Source organism: Limanda limanda, chromosome 7 (assembly GCF_963576545.1).
Source record: "Limanda limanda chromosome 7, fLimLim1.1, whole genome shotgun sequence".
Lineage (NCBI taxonomy): Eukaryota > Metazoa > Chordata > Actinopteri > Pleuronectiformes > Pleuronectidae > Limanda > Limanda limanda.
This window is the reverse complement of record NC_083642.1, coordinates 17789082-17811867: the sequence shown is the minus strand read 5'-3', so window position 1 is coordinate 17811867 and position 22786 is coordinate 17789082. Positions and strand designations below refer to the sequence as shown.

Here is a 22786-nt window from a genome sequence, read left to right as displayed (position 1 = left end):
AGCCGTAAATACAGTTAGAACACTGTGTGACTTTCACACAAGCGAGCATGGGTGGTCTGCTGGGAGTTTACAGGCCGCGCCGGTCAAACTAACTGTTGCTCGGACCGAGGCTGACACCTGTTGGACAACAAGCTCCGAAGGTCACAAGAAGCACAAAGTTATCTGGACAAGCAGATCTCTCCTCTCGGGGAGTTGTGGTTTCACTCCCATTAAGAAACAACTACTGAGCCAATTTTAAATGATGCTTTGTGAATGGGTGGGGCTTGGCATAAAAGAATAACCTATTTCATTTGGGTGCAGATCCAGGACTTTTTATAACGGTGAGAGATTTCAAAAATTCATGGATCTTGATGAAATATGAGGCATGTTTAGGAGACTAGTATGTATGAGTTTGTGCAATATGATGCAGATCTAAATAAAAATCGGTGTCTAGGGAACTTAAATGAGGTTTCATTATTGTTTGTCAGCAGGACATTCTAGTATTTTAATGCACCTTAAAGAAAACCAACAGTAATCCACCTAACAACACTTTTCAACTGTTTAGTTTGGAATCAAAGATATTTTTCAATTTAAAATGTGTCGCCTTTTGCCCTCGACTTCAGTGATCTAATACAGATCAAACTATAACTGTTGCTCGGACCGAGGCTGACACCTGTTGGACAACAAGCTCCGAAGGTCACAAGAAGCACAAAGTTATCTTGACAACCTGATCTTAAGGATCTCTCCTCCCGGGGAGTTGTGGTTTCACTCCCATTAAGAAACAACTACTGAGCCAATTTTAAATGATGCTTTGTGAATGGGTGGGGCTTGGCATAAAAGAATAACCTATTTCAATTGGGTGCAGCTCAAGGACTTTTTCTTAAGTTTGAGAGATCTTGATTAAAAAATGAGGCATGTTTTGTAGACTTGTACGTATGAATTTGTGCGATTTGATGCAGATCTAAATAAAAATCTGTATCTAGTGAATTTAAATGAGGTTTCATTGATGTTTGTCAACAGGATCACAAAAAAATGCCATTCTAGTATTTCAATGCATCTTAGAGAAAACCAACAGTTATCCACCTAACAACACTTTTCAACTGTTTAGTTTGGAATCAAAGATATTTTTCATTATAAAATGTGTCCCCTTTTGCCCTCGACTTCAGTGAACTAATACAGATCAAACAAAAGTCTTCAAAGCAACATCAACAAATTTATTTTCTAACGAAGTCTGAGCATCGACCAGGAAATGAGAGATGAGTTCATATCTAGGTTTAACTGATATCTGTGGGTTTATGCAGACTGAATTTAAAGAGGACTTTTTGGCAGAAGTATGCAGCGTGTTAAAGTTAAAGAACAGCTCAGCAGCTTGTCCGGCATCGCTCCAAAACAACAGCAGACGAGAGGTTTCGCAGTAAAAATGGTCAATGACATTTTTAATAAACACTGAAACAGAATTTAACTGTTGAACCGCCATACACAGATTATTTATGACACACAAAACGCCAAAGTTGTTCCTGTTTTTTTCTCTTTTACCACTTATTTACAATATACTGACGGTATGTACATAGTATGTCCCCTGAAGGACGGATAACAAAATACTTTCTCTCCATTCGTTGTTTTCATCGGTCTGTGTTTTTCAAGGGCAAACAGGGGGAACATACTGTTATTTACAAGGACAACAACACACAAACATACAAGATATATATGCTGGTCACTGTAATACAGCATTTAATGGCAATAATACAGAGTATTTTTCTTTTTTTTTTTCTATAGCGAGACCTTATTTTTGACCAACCGAACAATCACTGAGATCTTCCAAGGCAAAGAGCACTTTAAGGTCCCGTGTTTCACTGCGTACCCACGTTATACAAACAAAGTATTGGTCTCTTTATGTGTATTTTTTTTAAGCTGTATGGAGCCAAAGGAAATCAGAGAGGACAACACACACTTGTACACAAAGACAAAAGTAAACATCACAGTAAAAAAAAGTTGAATATCTCAAACTTTTGCTGCTCCATATTCTTTTTTCTGAATGTCTTTTGAAACAAAGAAATAAAATGTTTCTCTTTTGCTAGATGCTGTCGAGCTTCACGTTGTGCAAAAAAAAAAAGGGCTCATCTTCTCCGAGATGAGGCGAGTCACAGCCGGTCTCCTCTGCCTGTTCATAAGTGATATGCATGTTTCCTTAAAATGGATTATACCTCAGCGAAGTCCGAGTGTCTTTTCTATTTCAATCAGTGGCCATATCATTCCACACTGTTTAGCTTATTAGCTGACAAATGAGGATTTGGGATTCCTCACCAGGACACTCGCTGCTCGCTAACCGGACGCTAACACAGAGTGCTGCACAGTCGACCTCACATAGAAACGGCAGAGATGTGATGATGTTAACGGATGCAACACCCTGAGAACATGGCATCATGGACTGTCACAAAAAATGTAAAATGATGAAATAAAGTGGAGAAAGTTTAGAATCGATGAACACTGTGACAGAACTAAAAACAGATTGTGCCGCATAGAACAATCTTTGAGGCAGAGGAAGCAAAATGGTGGCTGTGTTTGACCAGCAGGTGGCGCTCTGCTGCTTTTTTCCCTATCTTTTTTTTCAAAAAGTAATTGGACAGGAGCTGTATTGTTCAGTATTAGTGAACAAAGAAATGGTGCAAAGAGACAGAAGGATGTAATTCATAAAACCAGTGCAGTGTGTGTATGAAAGTCATATATATTTTTTTCAGATCAGCCACCGGTGCTGAGATTTCACCGACACGGGACACAAGTTGCAGCAGGAAACGTAAAAAGATGTAAGAAAACGAAGGGTAAATAATTCACAGACGATTCAACAACACTTTGGCGACTTGTAACCCTTTTGGCGCTGAGACACACACACACACACACACAATATGAGACAGTTCAGAGAGCCGCCGGCGTCCTTCTGCTCTGAAAGACGTGTCCTTTGCGTCTTGATTCGGTCCAATCCCGTTTTTTAAGTCTCATTTGTTTGATTTGATTGTCTTTAGAGTCATCGACCAGTGGAGCCAGAAATAAAAAGCCAGCAAGATTAGAGGAAAAGAAATCTTTCCGTTTGTTTTCTGGTGGATTGTCTTCTGTTTTGTTACACTGGTGTCAGGAGCAGGTGTGCAGGTTCCTTACCTCACCTGTCATCACATGACGTCTTCATGTCCCTCGACCTTCATTGTCTCTGTCCAACTTACGGCTCCATTTAAACAATGGAGTCCCAGTCAAAGTCGTCCTGGATGTCGTCTGCGGCGAGCATGCGTCTCACCTGAAAGTGTCCCGGAGGCAGCGCGTGCTGCTGGCTCAGCTGGCTGTGGTGACCTGGACATGGACAAAGATGAGAGTGAGACTTAGTCCTGATAAATTCTGTGTCACTCCGATTTTTTGTATTAACTATTATTGTATTTACAAGAGGTTTAGAATAAAAGAGAATAGTTTGTGTAAGAATAAAAACAGCATCAGCATCAAGCAAATAAAGGACATTAATTCTAATGTGGAGACATAGGTACTGAGATGGCAGCTCAATGATTTCAATGACTCACTGATGCAATTTCAAAGCAAAAACACTACCAAAAAACATAATGTAATCCAGCAGGCCAAACAGGCAAATGTATTTTATTCAGGGATTTTAAATTCAATTGTTTAGGGAAAAGTTCAGAAAGGTGCGGATTAAACAACATGAAACAATTTTAAACTTTACTATGTCTTTGTTTTGTTGCATTATGTGAACAGTGCATATCTTTATCTTTTATTCAACTGCATTCATGTGCTGCTCTGCGTTTGTTTGTGTGGAGAAATGCTTGACTTCATTGATAAAAAGAAACCAGTCAGAGAGTGAACAGGGACTCCACACCGGATGCCCCAAAAATAATGGCTGTTGCCACTTGAGGGTAATTGGTCAGTACCAATTAGCCTGTGAAAACATCTGTATGTGGCGCCTGTTTCTCTGGAGGAGCTGTCATATTTGAAAAAAGTAAGATCAGGTTCCAGTGTTGGTCTCATACTGGGGATTATAGATTTCAATCTCAGTCAAATCAAATTTTATAACATTTCCAATCCATCTCCTGTGAGTCCCTGACTTTATGAAAGTGCAGCACTACATGACTGGAGCACTGTTTCCAACATTCACTGTGAGGGCATTAGTGCCATCTAGTGGTACAGCTGAGTATTGCAACCAATTGAATGGTCTCCCCCTCCCTCTGGAGGAGAAACTCCAGTGGCCTTGAGATAACATAAAAATGTGGAGGTGCCTCTCTGGAGCCAGAGTTAGTTTTGTCTGCAGAAACATGGAGGTGTAACATGGTGGAGCTCTGTGGAAGAAGGACTCACTCCCTCTGCAGATTAGAAGCAAATCACATTCTGCACCCTGCATTTCTAGCAGCTCCTCCCAACCTGTTGAGAGAGATGTGTGGGTGGGGGGGTTACCTGTCATGGTCGGGGCCGTGTTGCTCATAGGAGGCATGTGGGGGTATCCCGGTGGTGGGCCCATCAGAGAGGAAATGTTCTGTCTCGAGTCCATGTACATGTTCCCTGTGGGAGAACAGATAAAAGGGCAATGACTAACTGTCAGATTCGAGCCCGACATTCTCACATGCGTGTGTGTCTTCACGGTATGCAAGCTGTGATCACGTGCACACACATACCACACACACACACACACATTTACTGGCATCTCATGCTTAGCCACAGCCACTCGGCATAAATATTTGTTCTATATAATGATCTTATAAGATATTATCCTTTTGGGGCTTGGATATTATCAAATTATCAGGATTTCTAAAACACAGCCTTGTTTGATCTCAGTGAAACAATGATCTTGAGAAAATTTAGAAAGAGAGTTTATCTCATTCTTTTTTCCTTCCTTTGCTTCCTGTTTTTCTTCGATTATCCCAAAAACTGGAGATATGATATGTTTTTTTTCCCCTCAGGCATTGAAATGTTGAACTTTACTTTCACAATGTCCACTTGTGCTTTAGCTTTGTGTGTCCCCTTTGCAGCCCAGGAAAGCTATGGCGGAGCAGGAGGGGGGAGATGTTAGAGAGAGAGAGAGAGATCCTCCACCCGGCTCCTTGAGAAGTGTCACTTCTCCCTTTAACAGTGAGGTAGTGAAACTGTAAACTACACCATGCTTCACTTGTACCTTTAGGTCTCAAGTTTAGAAAATACAGCCCCCTTTTCTGCAGACGATTTCAACTTGCTGTTGAACTTGTTGTTGCTTTACCAGGCTGATGACATGCGTGCGGTACTTCCTGAATGTTTTTAACGATGTCCTTATTTTCCAGGTCTTTCAAATCACCCGAGCTCTGAGACTTTGAAACCTTTCTTTCAGTGCAGATATTTTAAACAACCTGTTACAGGCGCAACATAAGTTATCTGTGCAATAAACCTGCTAAGCCTGCACATATTATCTTAGCATATTAATTTACTAACTTCCGTAGAAGATTTGTGGTGATTGCACTTTGTTCAGTACGTTATCATATTGCACATTAGTATATCTTTATAATATACTGTATTTTGTGTTTTACTTTGTGCAGTCTCCCACCTGTGATAGAACAGTACACTGACCTGTGCTGATGTGTTGGCCGTGTTGGTTGTGTTGCCCGTGCTGATTGTGCTGGCTGGCCTTCGGGTGCATGGCCCCGTGCGGCTGAGCCGGGTGCTGCGGCGCCCCTGGTGGTGTCGGGTGTTGGACCTGAGCTTGTGGGTGGGCGGCGCCCTGCGGGGGGATGACCCCCGTGGCCGTGAAGAACTGGTTGATGGAGGAGCACAGGTCGGCCATCTGGGCGGCGTCCAGCGACCAGTTGTTGAGCTCGGCCTGACGCATGTTCTCCTTCAGACCTGACTCACACAGACAGAGGAGGCGGTGACCGACTGTGACAGACGCTCACTGTTTTGAATCCTAAACCAAATGTTCTCAGTTCGTCACATACGTGTCCTCATAAGCAGCCCGAGTGTTAGATACAAACATTTGAAATATAAACTTCACTTTTAACTTATTCTAACTGTGTCACAACTTTATCTTTGAAGCCACAACGAATACTGAATAAAATATAGTACATTTCAAGCTTCCATTTTCTGTGGTTGCACAATCACAACAAAAACAAAACTGTTGAAGCTATGAAACAATCTTCTGTGAGTTTGAATCGTGCTTCCTCAGCTTCCAGGATATTGAATGTTGTGTTTCGTTAATCCTTATTTTTGTGTTTATTCTTGTGTCAATGGAGAACTGGCAAAGTATGAATTTCATTGTATGGTGCAACGTTTTACTGACTCTTGAATTGAATCTTGTTACATTTCCTTAATGTAGATCAAATTCAGGTCTCCTATATACTGAGCTTGTGGTGAAAACACTCCTAACTGTTAATATCCCATTTATTTTTATCATATATTATTGTAACATCCCATCTTGAAAAAGGCTTGGTCAAGACCCTGAACCCTTTTTATTACTTGCATCTTCCAACAAAGACACAGCCGAGCTTCTACTCTACAGATCGTCCTGTGATTTCTCTCAACATCAGCTTCATGTGTCTCTGTTTTGTGTTTAGGATGAACAGACACAAGAGACGCTGCGTTCCTGCTCTATGGAGCTGAGCCAGAGACGGCGGCGGCGTGAGGGAGGTCAAGCGCTGCGAGAGGAGCAAGAGAGAGAGAGGCAGCGGCCGCCTGTGTGTCAGAAGACCGGCCGTCATCCTCCATCCTGTGTGGATGTTGCCGGCTTTGTGCGCTGACCGTGATAAGAGGCTGTTACTGAGCTGGGGCCTAATTGGATTATGCACATCATACAATTGGTGTGTGTGTTTGTGTGTGTGTGTGTGTGTGAGACAGTAACAGACTGTGGCAACCTCTCAGATGGAGGATAATGACTTTTATTGGGCCAATACTAATACAGCAGAGGATATTCAAATGTTGTGCCTCGAGGGCGAGTTGATATGAAAGTGTAGAGACGAATCAGAATGGTTCAATCAAAACAGCAGATCGGCATCATCATCTGTTATCGGTTTTATCTGTTCTGTGCAGAAAGGGCTTCATTGATGTCCCTTGCCATTCACACTTAGCGGTGTGCGTGTCTGCATGTGTATATGTGTGCGTGTGTGTGTGTGCATACGTGCGTGTTACCTTGAAACGGGGAGAGGTCAACGTCAGCCCAGTTGTAGCTGGTAGCAATGCGGCAGCTCTCCTTCAGCCAGTCCAGGTTGGGATACCAGTCTGATGAAATGCCTGGGACACACACACACACACACACACACACACACACACACACACACACACACACACACACACACACAATCATATTTGCAGCTGTGATAATGTCAATCATTACAAGAGATGATTAAAGTAATTATCTTCTGTCCCCTGACATTTTCCAACAGAAAAGCAGCAGTGTATCTTCTAACTGTGTAACTGTACACCAACTATCTCATCATTCTTAAAACAGCTCCACAAATAAAAGTAGACGACCTTAGTGTGCGACATTGCCTCGTCGAAATATACATGAGCTAAAACTAAAGGTGTAAACAGCAGGAAGTTTAATGTCTGGGGCCATTTCTTTGGTGGACTCGCACACAGAACATAAAAGATTCAATCCGAATTTTCAAATGGCATGAAGGTGCAAGGACTGGGAATGTTTCAGTCCACGTCCACAGTGCAGAAAGAAAGAAAGAAAGATCTCGTTCTGCACTGGGGGCTGAACATGGATTGACACGTTTGCACATTATGTCACTGTATGCAAAGCGCTGCAAAATGTGTAACACAGTCAAATACAAGAAAAATACTGATTTGATGCAGCTCTGCAGTGCAGTAAGAGATCCTCTGCATTTGTAACATTAATACATTTATATTTGATATATTTTACAGATGTATTTTATATTTTATATTTAATTGAATGTTAAACTGTATATATTCATTTTTTTGCTATACCTGAGATAACTGTTCTGCATATGAGCATTGACGTCTATTTCTCACTATGCTCTCAAAATTGAAATGTCAATGAAATCATAAGATAATTAGTAAATTAGTTGACTAATTGATTCTGCACTCAAATAAGAGCAGCGCAACAATGTAAAATGAGCAGAAACCGATTAAAAATAAAACAAAGTCAAATTAGCCTCAGCTCCGCAAACAACCACAGGGTGGTGCTACTCATCACGCAATAAACTACAGCCAGAGCTCTGCTTGTGAAAAAAAGAGGAAGAAGAGGAGGAAATGCTTGGCCCTCACCGCCACAGACTAAACAACAATACATTTTAAGACTGTGGATCAGAGAGAGAGGGATTGCTTTGATTCATCCTGCGCTTGGTGGAGGGGAATACTAACCGAGATAAATAATGTCTGAACAGCCCTCTTCTCTGGCCTGAGAGCTGTGGTGCAGAGGCACAGGGGAAAGAGAGAAGGGAAAAACAAAGACTAGGAGTATGAGGCAGAAAAGCCTCGTGGAAGCTTTGGAGATGCCTGTTTTGTTTTTGATCAGCCCAGCCGCATCGTATCAAATGCTCTGGCACCTTATAGAGGAGAAAGTATAATATAAATGCAGCAAGTCGTTGCAGACGCAGCCTCAGTCTGATGTGTTGGGTGAATTGTGTTTTCTCCAACATGGCTTTGGGAGTGTGGGGAAGCAGAATGATTGTTTGGTGCTCTGCTGCAATAACATATATATGAAACACGAACCTACACTGTGCACTCTGTGGGTTTCTCTCCTTGTGTTCTTATACATACACAGAAGTCCCTGATAGATCGTGGTTCACTGATAAAAAATGAAAGACTTGAGACTGTTGACAACCGCGTGAACAGAGTGTTGTAATAATAGAAGGACCTTCAGGATATCCTACAACGGATTAATCCAGAAGTAGATAAACTTTGCTGTTGTCATCTCTCATGTAAAATTTGTAGAAACTCAAGTTAAAGCCAGTGATGCTAACTTTGGAGCCATATTGGCACCAGTTTGAAGACACATTTAAAGTAATTCGACTCCCCAACACCTCCACCTTGTATATAAAACAAGGAGATTTCCCACTTTGCTGCTTTCATCTATGGTCATCCATACTTATGTTACAAAACTAGACATTCCGATACAAGCATAGGAAATGCCTCTGCTGAAAAGGCCGGGTCGCACATCGGCGAGTACGTGAATCGATGTATCCATCCCATTCCATGTCTTTAAAGTATAGTATTAATTACTGCCATTATCTTTTCAGTAATTATCCCTGTCCATACTATCGCACCATGACAATGCATATCACGTGACCACTCGCATACACTGGGCATGTGCGTGTCGGTGGAAACAGGAAACAGATTGTGTACTTTGCAGTTGGTTGCTTAGTTACAGAAAATACTACAAACGAGAAATATCAATGGTGAAAAAGTAAGACGGGAGGTTTGTTTCCTCGGCCTGTCCACGAACCGGTACTGACCAGTGGTGGTCGAGTCGTGGCTGACGAGAACAAATCAGGAAGTGAATGAGGGTAACGGTCATAGTTTCAGTTTTTCAGAATAAAACACGGCCAAAAGTGTTTCCACAAATCTCTGTTTAGGTGCTCAAAAACTAGTAGTGTGAACTGAAGACGTTAACGTAGCAACAGTGATGCATTCTAACTAAAACATACTAGTGTGAAAGTAGCATATGATGTGAGTATTAAAAGCCATTCAGAAAAACAGTCAGTCAAGGAGGAAATATGACTACTCATTAGCAAGATATCTTAAAATGATGGTGATTAATTCATCATCAAATAACTCAATAGTTCTTTGTGTTGTGAAAGAAAACTTTCCAGTGCAAGTTCTGTATGATAATGTAGAGAATATTTGTGATTATAGCATTTTCATACCACTATGATTGCATAAGTTCATCTTTGAGTTGTTTTTGTTAAATCACAGTTAACCGTCATAGCGTGAGTTGCTCATAGCTGATTCATTCAGGGTCAATCATGGTGCACTGCTGTCTGCCACCCTGCCTTTCTTATTGCAGTATGCTACCAGCAGGGGTCACCACCGTCAGGAATGTTTAACTCCGGCACACGGGAGCAGGGTGCATGCTCCCTGACTCAGTTCTCACCTGTTGTGGGGCAGGTCTGCCCGGTGTGACTCTGGTGGGAGAGAGACGGGAGCTGCAGGGAATGTGCAGGGTGCTGTTGGTGCTGCCCGTGTGGACTGTGCGCCTGGTGCTGCCCGTGGGTGGAGTGAGGGGAGAGGTGCTGCTGAGGGTGGTGGGGGTGGTGGGGGTGGTGCAACGCTTGGCCGTGGTTGTTTTGGAGGTGGTGACCACCGCTGCTTCCCGCACCGGGGGAGTGCTGGAACGAGCAGGCGGTCCGGGCCTGCTGGCTGGAGTCACCGGGCATCCCCATCAAACCTGCCGGAGGAGAACAAAGGATAACCAACGGGACTTCATCACAAAGAGTTTGTGACAAAGTGAAATAACTGTTGGAAATCTAGGGACATGATGCACTTTCGACCTTGAACTGCTGTCCATCCAACTTTGCCCTTTTCGTCCAACTAAGATATTTGTCTTCTTCTTTTCCTACAAACAGATTCCCACCTACTGATAGTCAGCTGAGAGCAAGGCTGCTTTCAGACATATACTGAACTCCAGTCTGTCTCCTGAAATTCTCCAGGGGGTTCGTATGTGAGAACTCAAATGTATAAATCAGTTGCTCCAGACATTCTCTGGAGTTTCTCTTGCTTATGAAATTCCCTGAATATTAAATCATTCAAGCATATTTCTTATGCCCACAGCTTGTGTGTATGTGTCCTCAGAGCAGAGAAAAAGCAGATAAATGCTGGAGAGTTTCACAGGTTTGCACAGACCGACTCGTCTTTTATCGTACATACAGGATATGACAGAATCTAAATCTATTGGAGGTTGGGTCTTAATTTGTGTGAGGATTGTAGATCTTAAAAAAAAAAATTCCTCAAAGGAAATATAAAATAAAATAAAATCCTCTAGAGAAGTGTAGGATGAAATGAAAGGGCTGATAAATCATGGAGGGATTAAAGTGGGGTAAAAGTCTTAAGGCTGCTTGTAAAAGAATTAAGTTGGAATCCATTACTAACCACAACATTGGTAGAAAGCCAAACACAAAGTGGCTGACTTGTCTAAACTTTTTTATTCTTGTTACGACAGAGGACTTTGAGACCTTTGAATTGTCAGTGCGTAACTACTAAGATAATCACGTTCAATTACTAGTTGCATTTATAATACAAGTTATAAGGCTTGCACTGTCACGTTGTGGTCCACCTTGTCCTTGGTTTGTGTTTAAACCCATGTGTGTGTGTGTGTGTGTGTGTGTGTGTGTGTGTGTGTGCGCCTCTCCCTTGCCAAAATGGCAACATACCTGAGACTCTTCCTCCAATGAGAAGCTGAGGCTGCTCTCTGAAAGTTTCTACTTGCTTGTCCTCAGTACCTGCCCCTTTAAATACTGTGTCTACAAGTGTCTGAAGGAGAGGGATCGCAGGTCCTTCCTTCCTGCAGCAGTAGGATTATACAACCAGCTCTGCTCCCAGTAAAAAATCACATTCACCACCGTCACATTGGACTGCACTTCAACATTTTTAAGTCTCAACTGTGCAATATTCATGCTCATGTGCAATTTGTTCACAGTAAATATCCTCACACTGCATATATTTATTTCTGTCTTTAATCTTAATCTTACATCTGCTTCATCATCCAGCTGCCTGCTGCCTGATCTGTGGTTCTGAAACCTGCTGGACTCTGAGTCCATGTCAGTCCTGTTCACTGGATCTCAGAACAACATCCATTCTGCCTTCCAGCTTCAGTTCATACATTCATTCAAGTTAGACAGTACATAACTGAAAAGCTCTGCTTCTGTGCTCCGTGCAGAATTTCTAAAGGCTCATAACACGCACAGCCCAAAAGTTAACTTTTCATCACAGGTGCTGACAGCTGCAGGTAGCTGCCTCTGAACCTTGTTAAATTTTCAGACGATGCCCCATTGGCGCGTTTCCCTCCGAACCACAGTTTGACCATGGCTACGCTTTTCCCTGTAGTCGCACATTGGCAATGGTTACCTCTTTGTTTGATTGTTTGTAGAAAAGATTACGCAAGAAATACTAAGTAGGGTAACACGAAACTTGGTGGAAGGATGTGGTTGGGGTCAGAGACAATCCCATTAAATTTGGTTGTGGATCAAGATCAGGGAAAGGAAATAATTGTTCTGTTCTGTTTTTCACAATTTTCACTGTTTTCCCAGGGATAAGAAACTTGGAAAAGATGTTTAAATGCACCAGTAACCCGCTGGTCTGTGGTGTACTCTAGCTAGTAAAATTAGGTTTCTCAAAACTGTGATATGGGCTTAGTCAGTTTGATTGAATCTCAGGGAACTGTTGGGTCTTGGAGGAGGTGTGTGCTATTCTGAGGTCCATTCACTTCCATTTCCTGTTGTGTAAGCCGAGTTAAGACTAAATGATTCTTACAAATACTTTAGTGTTGAACGGTCATTGAAGGTTGAATATGAAGACGGAGTTGATTTTGAAGTGTGGCCAGCAGAGTGCACTGTCCTCAGAAACATCTTCTGTCACTGCTTTTGTTGTTATGCTGTTGCTCTAAGTGAGTCTTGTGATCATCTGCGGTTTGGTGACTTATCGCTGAGAGCCAGGAACTGTGGTGTTCAGATCTGTTTAAAGATCGGTGAAGTGAAACCGAGGAACTCCAGCTCTTTTTGTGACCAACAAACCATAAGGAAATCAATGAGCTCAGTGAGTCTCTGTGAGCAGAGTGAATTTCCACTGCTGCCACCAGGGAGCTGTTACACTTTTACCTGCTTGTGCATTATTTTTTTATTCCAATTCCTTTATTTCCTGTGTGATACATCAATGCTTTATGAATCAGACTGGCACTCTGGGAAGCATATATCTATGTCTTCTTATGAAACCGCAAATTCACTTGATTTTACTTGGATCTGCACCAAATTACACACTCATAAATATTACTCCATTAAACATGTCAGATTCTTTTTCATCGAGATCCATGAATTATTCTCTGAGAAATAATGTTGAAAAAAACCCTGTCAGACAATGCTGAGCACAGGGTGACCGAGACGTCAGACACAAGCATGATAATGCAAAAGTGTAGACAACTGCAAAAGTAACAACACAACAACAAAAGCCACACAACGGAAGTGAGGATGTTGACAATGAAACATGCAGAGTTAACTTCTGAGTCAAGTGAGTCATCATGAGTCAAAAAAAACAGTTGTCAGTCGCCACTGAAAATGTAATGCTTGTCTATTTCAGCTGTTACTGTACAGGTGATTGGAACACCCAAAAAGGAAAAACTAACCTGTACCATAACACCTGAAATAGACAAGCATTACATTTTAAGCGGTTGATGATTTGACTGGGTTTTCACCAACAACATATAACATGACTGCATCAAGAAAAAGAGTAACTCTGCTCCGTTCCATCTTCAACATCTGTTGTCCCTCACTTCCGTTGTGGTTGTGTTTCTGTGGTGTGGCTTTTGTGGCTTTTTTGTGCTTGTGTGAATTGCTCAGCCACTGAAGCCTCCTGATCTAGATCTGCAGCAAGATGTTATGAGTTCTTCCCTGACCCATACTGCATCCTTCCACCAAGATTCACAATAATCCGTCCTGAAGTCTGAGTGTAATCCTGCTAACAAACTAACTAACAAATGGAGGTTAGCTATCGTGTTATCAATTCATTCACTGGATGTCTTTGCATAGTTTTATAAGTGTCTTGTTATTGTTTTCCTCTCTTTAATCAATGGTACACAAAATGTGAGAGTTGCTTTTGATTTTAACTTGGCATTAGGGAAAGTAAAGTTCCATTATTAAAGCTGAATTGTAAAATGATGTTTCAAGATGATACAAATCTCTTTTTGCATATTTTGATTCTTTCTGTTGTTCGACCAGTGATTAATGAATATGAAGCAGAATACGGACCTGGCAGAAAATGCCTGCACCCCCACCTGAGTCAGATACAGTTTGGTGTGTGGACGTGTTTCTCCGAGGAGACAATGAGCTCTGCTGTCTGGGTGACTCACTGTGACTCAAACTCTAAAATACAATGACTGCAGACACTGCTTCCTGCTAAGCGTCACACTTCAGGGGCCCTTTCAAGCATCTGCTAAATCCATTTCTTCTTCTTTCTCTTTGTAGGTCTCTGTGTTGCCAGTTTTTCTTGTCTTCCAACTAACTTCTCTCATTGTCTCTTTCTGCGAGCGCCCCTGACCACAAATTGAATGGGACCCTGCAGAGCTCAACAGAGTGCGTCAGCGTCTTCGGCTGCAGGACCTGCTTGGACGTGTACGGGGGGGGAGAAGACAGCGAGAGAGGGAAGGTGATAGGAGGATGGTGGGGGGTCCAAGTGGGAGGAGGCCTGCTGACCTGAAAGCTTCAGAAAGCAATTAGCGAGATGCTTCACAAACTTTAGAAGCAATCTAATTAGCTGCTATCAAAGCTGCAGAAGCCCTTTGCTCTGCTCCACTGCAGATGTGTTTTGAGTTTTTTTTCCTCCTTCTGTTGAATTCTTGCTCTTAATTGCCTTTACTCATTTGACTGAGCGAGTCGTAAAATGCAGATATGCGGAACAACAGATTGTTTGTTTATTAAAATACAATAGAGTAGGAGTAGTGCTCGGTGGAGGTTAATACTGGAATGGTTTGGCCGCTGAGAAAGCGATGTTAATTCTTCTCTGTTTCAATGGCAGCTTAAGCTTGACAGTTAATTATGCGCATGGAACCTGACAGAGGTTTTTATGAGTGTCAGTACACATTTACACGTAAACAGAGCCCACTAATCCACGGGGCGTGAGCGAGAGGTGAGACGCACCTTGCTGTGAGAAGGACTGCTCGAAGACGCACTTGTAGAGACTGCGGAACGAAGCGCTGAGGTCCTCGAAGTCCGAGAAGCAGAGCGGCTTGTCCCGCGCCTCCGGGACGGGCAGGCCGTACTGGGGCTGTGGGGGGGGAGGGGGAGGCGGCGGCGGCTGGGCGGGCGGCTGGAGGCTCAGGGACTGGGACGACGGCTCCGTGTGGGAACTCACCTTTAAAGACAGACAGAGAGCAGGGAGGGACGGTTCAATAAGACAGATCAGAAAATAACTGAAGGTGCTGGTTTTTTATAACAATATATCAAAGACTGAGAGAATGTGTCCTCCTTCATTTTAATGAAAACAAGAAGGTGAAATACTGGGTAAGATACACAACACTTTATCAACATGAGCATATATTCAAACTTTCCCATACGAGAGGGGGGCTGGGGAGGTGGAATCGCAGCCAGCCTGCTGCTATACGCCGACATTGATTTTGTGACTACTCTTGCTGCTGGAACAACAATGAATTAATGTGGAACAACAATGCCCCCTCATTCTGTGTTGAAACCTTTTATACCAAATGTCAAGGTGGGAAACAGGTGGAACATTCCCACCTTGAACAGGCTGCATGAGAAGGGCCACAGTGAAGTTCCTATATAAAGCAAATACTAAATTGAAACTACACGACAATTGCGGAGATGTAAAACAACAGTGGCAATGATAAGGTTGTAAAACACAGACTCATTGATAGTATCATCAATTGATGTGCAGTGTGTTGTTATTTGAGAACTCTTGATACTTAGATTTCCTTTCATCGTATTTTATCCTCTCATTAGTATCTGTTGAAACAGCCACTATGCTCTATCTCAACCTGAGACTGTGTTTTATCATTCAGAGTTTGAGGTTGTTTTGGTCTATCTGAACACAAAATAACATAAAGAAGAACATTTCACCGCTTTGGAAAGGTGATGCAAGTGATGTAAACTTTAATCCTTGAAAGAAGTTGTAAGTAACGTGTATGATCCTTTAATTGTTTAGCTTTGACCGGTCGGTCTACGTCAGGTTCTGTACCAGTAACAGTTCAGTTGAACCAGTGTTACCATGAAGCAGCAGACACATTTAAATATCCTCCAACTTCACTGTAAGAAGAGAAGAAGAGGCCATAAGGCGAGGAGTGAGGAGCGAGAGGCCACTGATGTCAGCACTAGGGTGGTCTGCTGCCTGTCAGTCAACACACAGGGAAACAAAACGCTTCAACAAGCTGTATCTAAAATGAGAATCCTGGATTTGAACTGGGAGAACTGTGCTGTAAATCAGACAAAAAAAATGTAATCCATTAATAATAATAATAAAATTCAGACTGCTATATTTTTATTTAAATCAGAATTGTGCTTTTCAAATCAAAATGAAATAATCCTTCAACTCCTTTCTGGATGCAGCCATCCAGAGTGATGATTATACCAAATTCAGTTTCAGGCAGTTCAAATGAAACCCTCCTCTGGTGCTTCCTTTCTTTTCATATAAACACATAAAAACAAAAACATAGCCCTTGAAATTTCTATCCCATATTGTAGATGCAGCCTGTCTTCCGCCACCCTCAATCATCTCATCCCAGCTGTCAGCCTCCTCACCATCCACCCAGCAAATACACACAATTTGCTGTGATCAGCGTGCCCCCGCAAACACGAGGCAACTTAGCACGACACATCCCCCCCCACGCATCCACCTCCACCCAACAATGGCAGCCTCTCCCGTCAACCCGCTCGGTGCCTTTTTGAGATTTCTGCCAGCGATGCCACCGGTAATCACCGTCAGTCAGGAGGGTATCACCTGCGCCAGGTAATGAGGCAGAACTAACCCCGATCCCGCCGGACTCGACCACAGATGAGGTCTGAGACAATAGAGGAGAAGGGCGGGTGGGGGGGGATGCGGAGGAAAGAAAGCGGCGCGGGCGGGAGGAAAACAAAAGATGGCCTCTAGAAATGGGAGGTTAACGAGATGAGATTGCGCTGACCTTTGCTAATGCAGGTGGGAGGTGAGCGGGGGGGAAAGTGATTGATGGTAAAAAGGTGAGCAGCTGTTACAAGGGAAATATAATGAAGGTGGGGTTTCAGCCATTTGGACCAAAGGCTTTTAGAGTGAGACAGGTCTTTAAAATGGTTTTGTGTTCGGTTTAAAGGGACAATTAAAAAACACAAAATAATCTTTAATGACTAGAATGGCGTAATGAAGCCGTGCCAGGTGCACAGAATGAAATAAATCGTATGTGTTATCAATGGTTTATCCCCTGGGATAATGAATGCACTGCATGAATTCAGTACATTTACTCAAGTATTGTCCTACCTAGACAATATAATTTTGAGGTACTTGAGTATTTTCAATTACTGCCAGTATAGACATGATACTCAACCACACAGTTGCAGTTCCAGGAAAAATATATATCCCCAAACATCCCCTCAGATTTATATTGTGAACATAACATGTTGCTCAAAACCCACTGGACATAACAGTTAAAGTTAAAAGTAGTTTCATATTGACCAGCAGTATAATTCAGCTCTACCCTCAAATTGCAAGAACAAGCGAGCAGGGTGTCAATGTAATGAAAGAGGCTCCATTCTCTCAATGACAAATCAGTGTAACATCAATATGATTGAAGCTGTTATTTTAAGTTTCTACTGCTTTAAATCAAAGACTCCAGGCTCATTGCAAAAAGCACCAGCCACATTTTCCTCATCTGTCAAATGATATATGATGTGATAAATATATCAATTTGTTGTTTATTAATATTGTTATTCCAATAGTTTGTTCTAAATCCAGAGTTCTCTTCATGGGACAGTTTACGTGATGGGTCTACTCCCTCCTCCATAAAAAGATTTATTATCATCTCACACACACACACACACACACACACACACACACACACACACACACACACACACACACACACACACACACACACACACACACACACACACACACACACACACACACACACACACACACACACACACACACACACACACACACAGCTTGAGACTAATTAATTACAACAGCCAAAGGTCCTTGTATTGTAAAGGATTAGGAATCATTTCAACAGCCATTGTAAAATCAGGGAAATTATGTCTGTGTGTATCTGTGGCCTGCCAAGTCTGGAGTGTGCTTTACACCGGCCAAGACCATAGGCACCATTGTGGTAGACGATACGGCACTGTGTGTGCGTGTGCGTGTGTATGTGTGTGTTTGTGTGTGTGTGTGTGTGTGTGTGTGTGCGTGCATGGCTGGTGTGAGTGTGTTGGCCACCGGTTACATCCGTTGGCTCAGGCCTCAGACATAAACAATAACAGTCTCGCACAGCTCTTCCCCTGAAAAGCCACAGAATCAGTCTCAGTGTTTAATTGCAGGCTAACAGACTTAGTTTACTTTTTTAATTGTATACAATTCTGACCCTCTGTTTCACATTTCCTAATACTGGAGTGGTCAGTAGGCATCATGCATATGAATCAGAGGTGGCTCTGTCAACACAAAAGGACGATTCCGATGTTTGCTACCGTTTTATTTCCGCATGAGAGAAGGACTTTTTGCAGAGCGCACCAGCATTTCCCCCAGAGGAGTGTGAGAGGTTGCAAACATATTGGTACTGATACTTGGCTGTAAATCTAAAATGCAGCATGCAAGCTAAATAATCACTGCATGAGGTTGCAGCTTTCACCAATGACTCTGCACTTTCCACATCTCCAGGAGGAAGAATTGACAAATCTATTGTAGAGATTTGATTTGTTTGAAGAGCTAAATCGTTTTTCAACTCGGAGTAAGAGAAATATGTTGTTACCTCTGCCACACAGGTTATATTTCTGTTAGCAGGATTACGCAAAAGCTACAGAACAGATTTCCATGAAACTTGAAGGGATGGCAAACGGGCCAAGAAAATAAATCAGTAAATTTTTGAGCGATCCAGACAAAGGGGTGGATCCAGGTTTTTTTATTTATTGATATTTTCGATTTCCTAGAGAATGATACATTGATGAAAACCAGGTATATTTAAGGGACCGATATCTGAGTGTGTGCCATTTGATTAAATTAAGGACACTGTTGGGGCTCTCCTGAGTGGAATTCTAGTTAATTGATGCATCTTAAAGTAAAACAACAGCAATACAATGGTCCATTTAGCATCATTTTAATTGTTTAGTTAGTAGGCACTGCCTTTTTCAGGCTAAAATGCAAGACCCGAGATACAGCGTATAAAGCCACAGTTAAATTCACTAGATCTGGATATTTATTTGGATCTGCGCCAAATACCACACGCTCATAAATATCAGTCCCCTAAACATGCCAGATTTATCATCAAGATCCATGAATTATTAAAAATGTTCAAAACCCACAATATTAAAGAAAATGAAAAAAAATGCCCTAGATCTGTTTCCTAGTCACGATCGGCACCAACATTTACTGGGTTCTGCTTTGGGCCATGCTCGGCCTCTTAGCACCACCTCAGTCTGGGTGACTGAGGGACTGAATCACCCAGATCATGTCAGAATCAAGTCGACATGCGATAACAAATATTTCAGTGTGAATTCTGGTAGCTTCAAACTTGCAATTTCAAGATAAAAGACCGAAGACAAGTGGGAAAAAGCACTGGCCATGCTGCTGCCGAGTCAGACGCCAAGCCTGTGGCAGATGCAGGTCAGTGGTTGTCCTTGTGCAGAGAGACTAAGAAAAGATTTGATTCTCCCGCAGCAATCAGATTGTCGGCCGAAATAAAAGAAAGGTCTTACTGGTGTGTAGCTGTGTACGCTGCTGCTGCCGCCGCCGCTGACGGCTGTGTTCAGGTTGTTAAGGTTGACAGACGCCAAACTCTGCTCTGAGAGACTGTTGCTCAAGCTGCCGCCCAGACTCCCGGGGCTCTCACTGCCTTCTGCCTCGGGGTTGTACAGCGCTACCTAAATACACACACACACACGATCCACGTTAATACACAACCACAATAAAGTATTATATACTGGGCCAACGTTCTACATTTTAAGACAACGCACCACATAAACTTCTTCACGATACATGATTTTCTTCCTCATTTCCCCTTTCGCTACTCTTTTGTTTTGTCCATTTGCCAATTCACATCCAGACTGCACACTGCCCAACTCCAGAAGTTACCCATGCACCATTAACTGATGAGACAATTCATGGGGAAATATGGAAATTAAAGTGCTGAGAGCAAATTAGGCCTGCTGCTGCCTAAAAGCCCAGAACCCGGACTTGCTTTTTCCCTCTGTTAACATGTTGATTCGGATCAAGTCTCCTGACCCAGAGACCAGTGGGTAACAGAAATGACTTTATTATCTGAGAGTCCGACCGCCACCACCGACGAGGACACAAGTTTCACTTCAGACTGCACATCGTATCGCGGTGGCAGATCACAAAGCTTTTAAAAGCAATGCCTCAGGACTATGCTGAATCATATTTCTCATGTTTTGTTTGACTGTCAGTGCTTGTGAAGCAGAGCGCCAGCATTACCTCCAGGCTACATTTAACTGTATAGACATATCTGAAAATATAGCCCCGGGGTGAGAGACAGCATTAGAGGCTCTCTGGGGCAGTTCTCTACCCACTAGAACGCTTCGTAGCGGAAGTGTTTCACCGAGTTTGAATGCGTGAATCTGTAATTCTCCTCAATGTGTCACTCTAGCAACAAGGAAATTATTGTGTAGCTTACATGAATATTATATGCGGTAGAAAAGAAAAGAAAAAAATAACTGATTATGACCAAACATCTCTTTCTTGTTTCAAAACCACAGGGTGTCCAGTGCGGGCAGAATATTAGTGAATGTGTTACTGAAGAGGCTCTGACGCACTGCTACGCCTGCAGGATGCCACCTGTCCGCATGTAGGTGGATTCCATTGATTTTGGCATCAGCATCATTAAGGTCTTCCTCTCACTGCACTGAATCACTGTTTCAGAATGTACAGTGAGGACAGTGAGTAAAACAGAAGGAGTACATGTAACTGCTCCTTACAGTGAATCAACAGTGTCCTGCTGCCTGTGTGCCGCAGGGAGAAGTTGCCACACTTACAACTTGACGTTCATTTGCTTTTTTAGATTCATATTTTAGTCTATGAAATGAATAACTGTGCTATCACCTGTTCTTATAAACCTTAATTCTGTTTTAGAAACAGACAAAAAACTCAACCTCAAATGATCAGAAGCCGAGAAGTGCAGCACATTTTCAAACCGAAGCAGATTGACCAACAAGTGCCTCATATTTTATGTGGCCAAATGTCATATGAAATGAGTGCATGCCTAAATAATACCTAAGATGTAAATATATTTACATATACCTGAATACCCTTAGTGTTAAATATAAATCAAAAGGGAGAATGGAAAACTACAAAGGCGTTAAATCCAGACATCCAGACCAAACACAGATATGTGAGCTGCTGCTGCTGAGGGATAGATTCTCTCTTTGGTCGGGGTCAGACGAAGGGGGATCATTCTGTGTCCGCCAGAGGAGACACACGTCAGAGGTCCCAGTTTCTTTTTGACCTCTGACCCTCCTGCAGAGAGTCACACCCAGCTTTTCCTTTCAGTCAGTGTGTTAGTGGATGTGTCATCGCTTAGGAGTGTGTTTGAAAGTGAAGATCTGTAAAACAGCCCAAGCCTCTGATGCTGAGCCTCAAATTCCAGACGGTGTTTATAACCTAGACCTTTTCCTCAAATATATGACTACATCTTACTGACATATTCATTACTCAAAATCATTATGATTATAATAAGAAATTAATATTCATTAGATGTAATGGCAAATAAAGTTTCCGTATGTAAAAGTTGCAGATCGTGAGTCATATGATGACTATTGTATAGCAGCAGCACAGACTTGATGGTAGCTCACATTAGGGTAATGTGGCTTCCTACACTTTAACTTGGGCCGCTCATGTTATTTTCATTATTGATGATCATTTAGTTTGCATTATCTTCTCATTTGATCAATTCATAATTTAGCCAGCAAAATAAGACAAATATTGATTCTAATAGTAAACAAATGCTGATCAGAGCTTCCTGCAGCCAAAAGATGAGGTTCAAGAGCAGATTACTTTTGCAAAACCTTTAAGTTAGATGTGTTCAACATGAAAAAACGTATACAATAACTGCCATTGAGTAAAAACTCCAAATATGTATTTATATGTGAATATATATCTGTATTTTAGAATGGGTGCCTATATATTAATGGCCGCAAAGTGTTTTACTTCAAGAACAGGAAATTCAGAAAAGTTATCAGTTCCCACTCATGCTCTTTAATTGTCTCTCTTTACACCTGACGTTCACTTCTGTTGTGGCGATATACAAAGAGTGTAAAGATTTGTCTTTGTGCCTCTGTAGCTACACAGCCTTCCTACCAACAGCCTGTGCTGGTGTCAGTGTTATTTTAACTGCAGTTAATCATTAGCTTCTCTGTGGGCAAACCAGCCGCACAACAAATTTGGACAGCACCTGTACTCTTGTTCCTATCACCTCCGCAGAGGAGGGGATGTTTTCACTGCCGTCTGTCTGACAGGAAATAGACCCAAGGAAAAAAAACCACTATGTTAACATGGTGTGTTTGGACGTTAGCATTAACCTCTGAATAGATGAAGTGGATTGTGCAAGAAAGAACCAACATGCAGGGTCGGTGACTGTTCCTATGGTTTTTTTTGTACTGTTCAAGTTCAAGAGTTCCAGTATGAAAGTCTTCGAGAGGCTATGAAATCGTATTTGTTTCCAGCCGCACCACACACAGTACAATTGATCAAATTGCATCACACTTAGTGAAGTTAGTGCCAAGATGCACTTGTGAGATCAGCATTTAATGCATTTTAAACTGAAAATATATAACATATATATAAATGGAAAGTAGATCAATTATCTCCACAGAAAGTATAACACAACATGACCCTCCAAACTTAAAGGGAAAGTCTTTAACTCTGTGATTTTGGATGCTGCAAATTTACACATCTACAGAGTGGTCTGCCCATACATACAAAT

General features: G+C 42.2%; 1 protein-coding gene across 1 annotated transcript in view; it reads right to left on the bottom strand.

The window, feature by feature from the left end:
* Nucleotides 1-2866: 2866 nt before the first annotated feature.
* Nucleotides 2867-22786, bottom strand: part of LOC133005659 (forkhead box protein J3-like) — a 43364-nt gene continuing 23444 nt past the window's right edge. Inside the window, exons 5-11 of the mRNA XM_061075406.1 lie at nt 19548-19712; nt 14793-15006; nt 10043-10336; nt 7114-7215; nt 5563-5835; nt 4423-4527; nt 2867-3318 (exon numbers count right to left, since the gene is read on the bottom strand). Coding sequence (XP_060931389.1) covers nt 3203-3318; nt 4423-4527; nt 5563-5835; nt 7114-7215; nt 10043-10336; nt 14793-15006; nt 19548-19712 — 1269 coding nt within the window. The 3' untranslated portion in view covers nt 2867-3202. The remainder of the gene's footprint in view (nt 3319-4422; nt 4528-5562; nt 5836-7113; nt 7216-10042; nt 10337-14792; nt 15007-19547; nt 19713-22786) is intronic.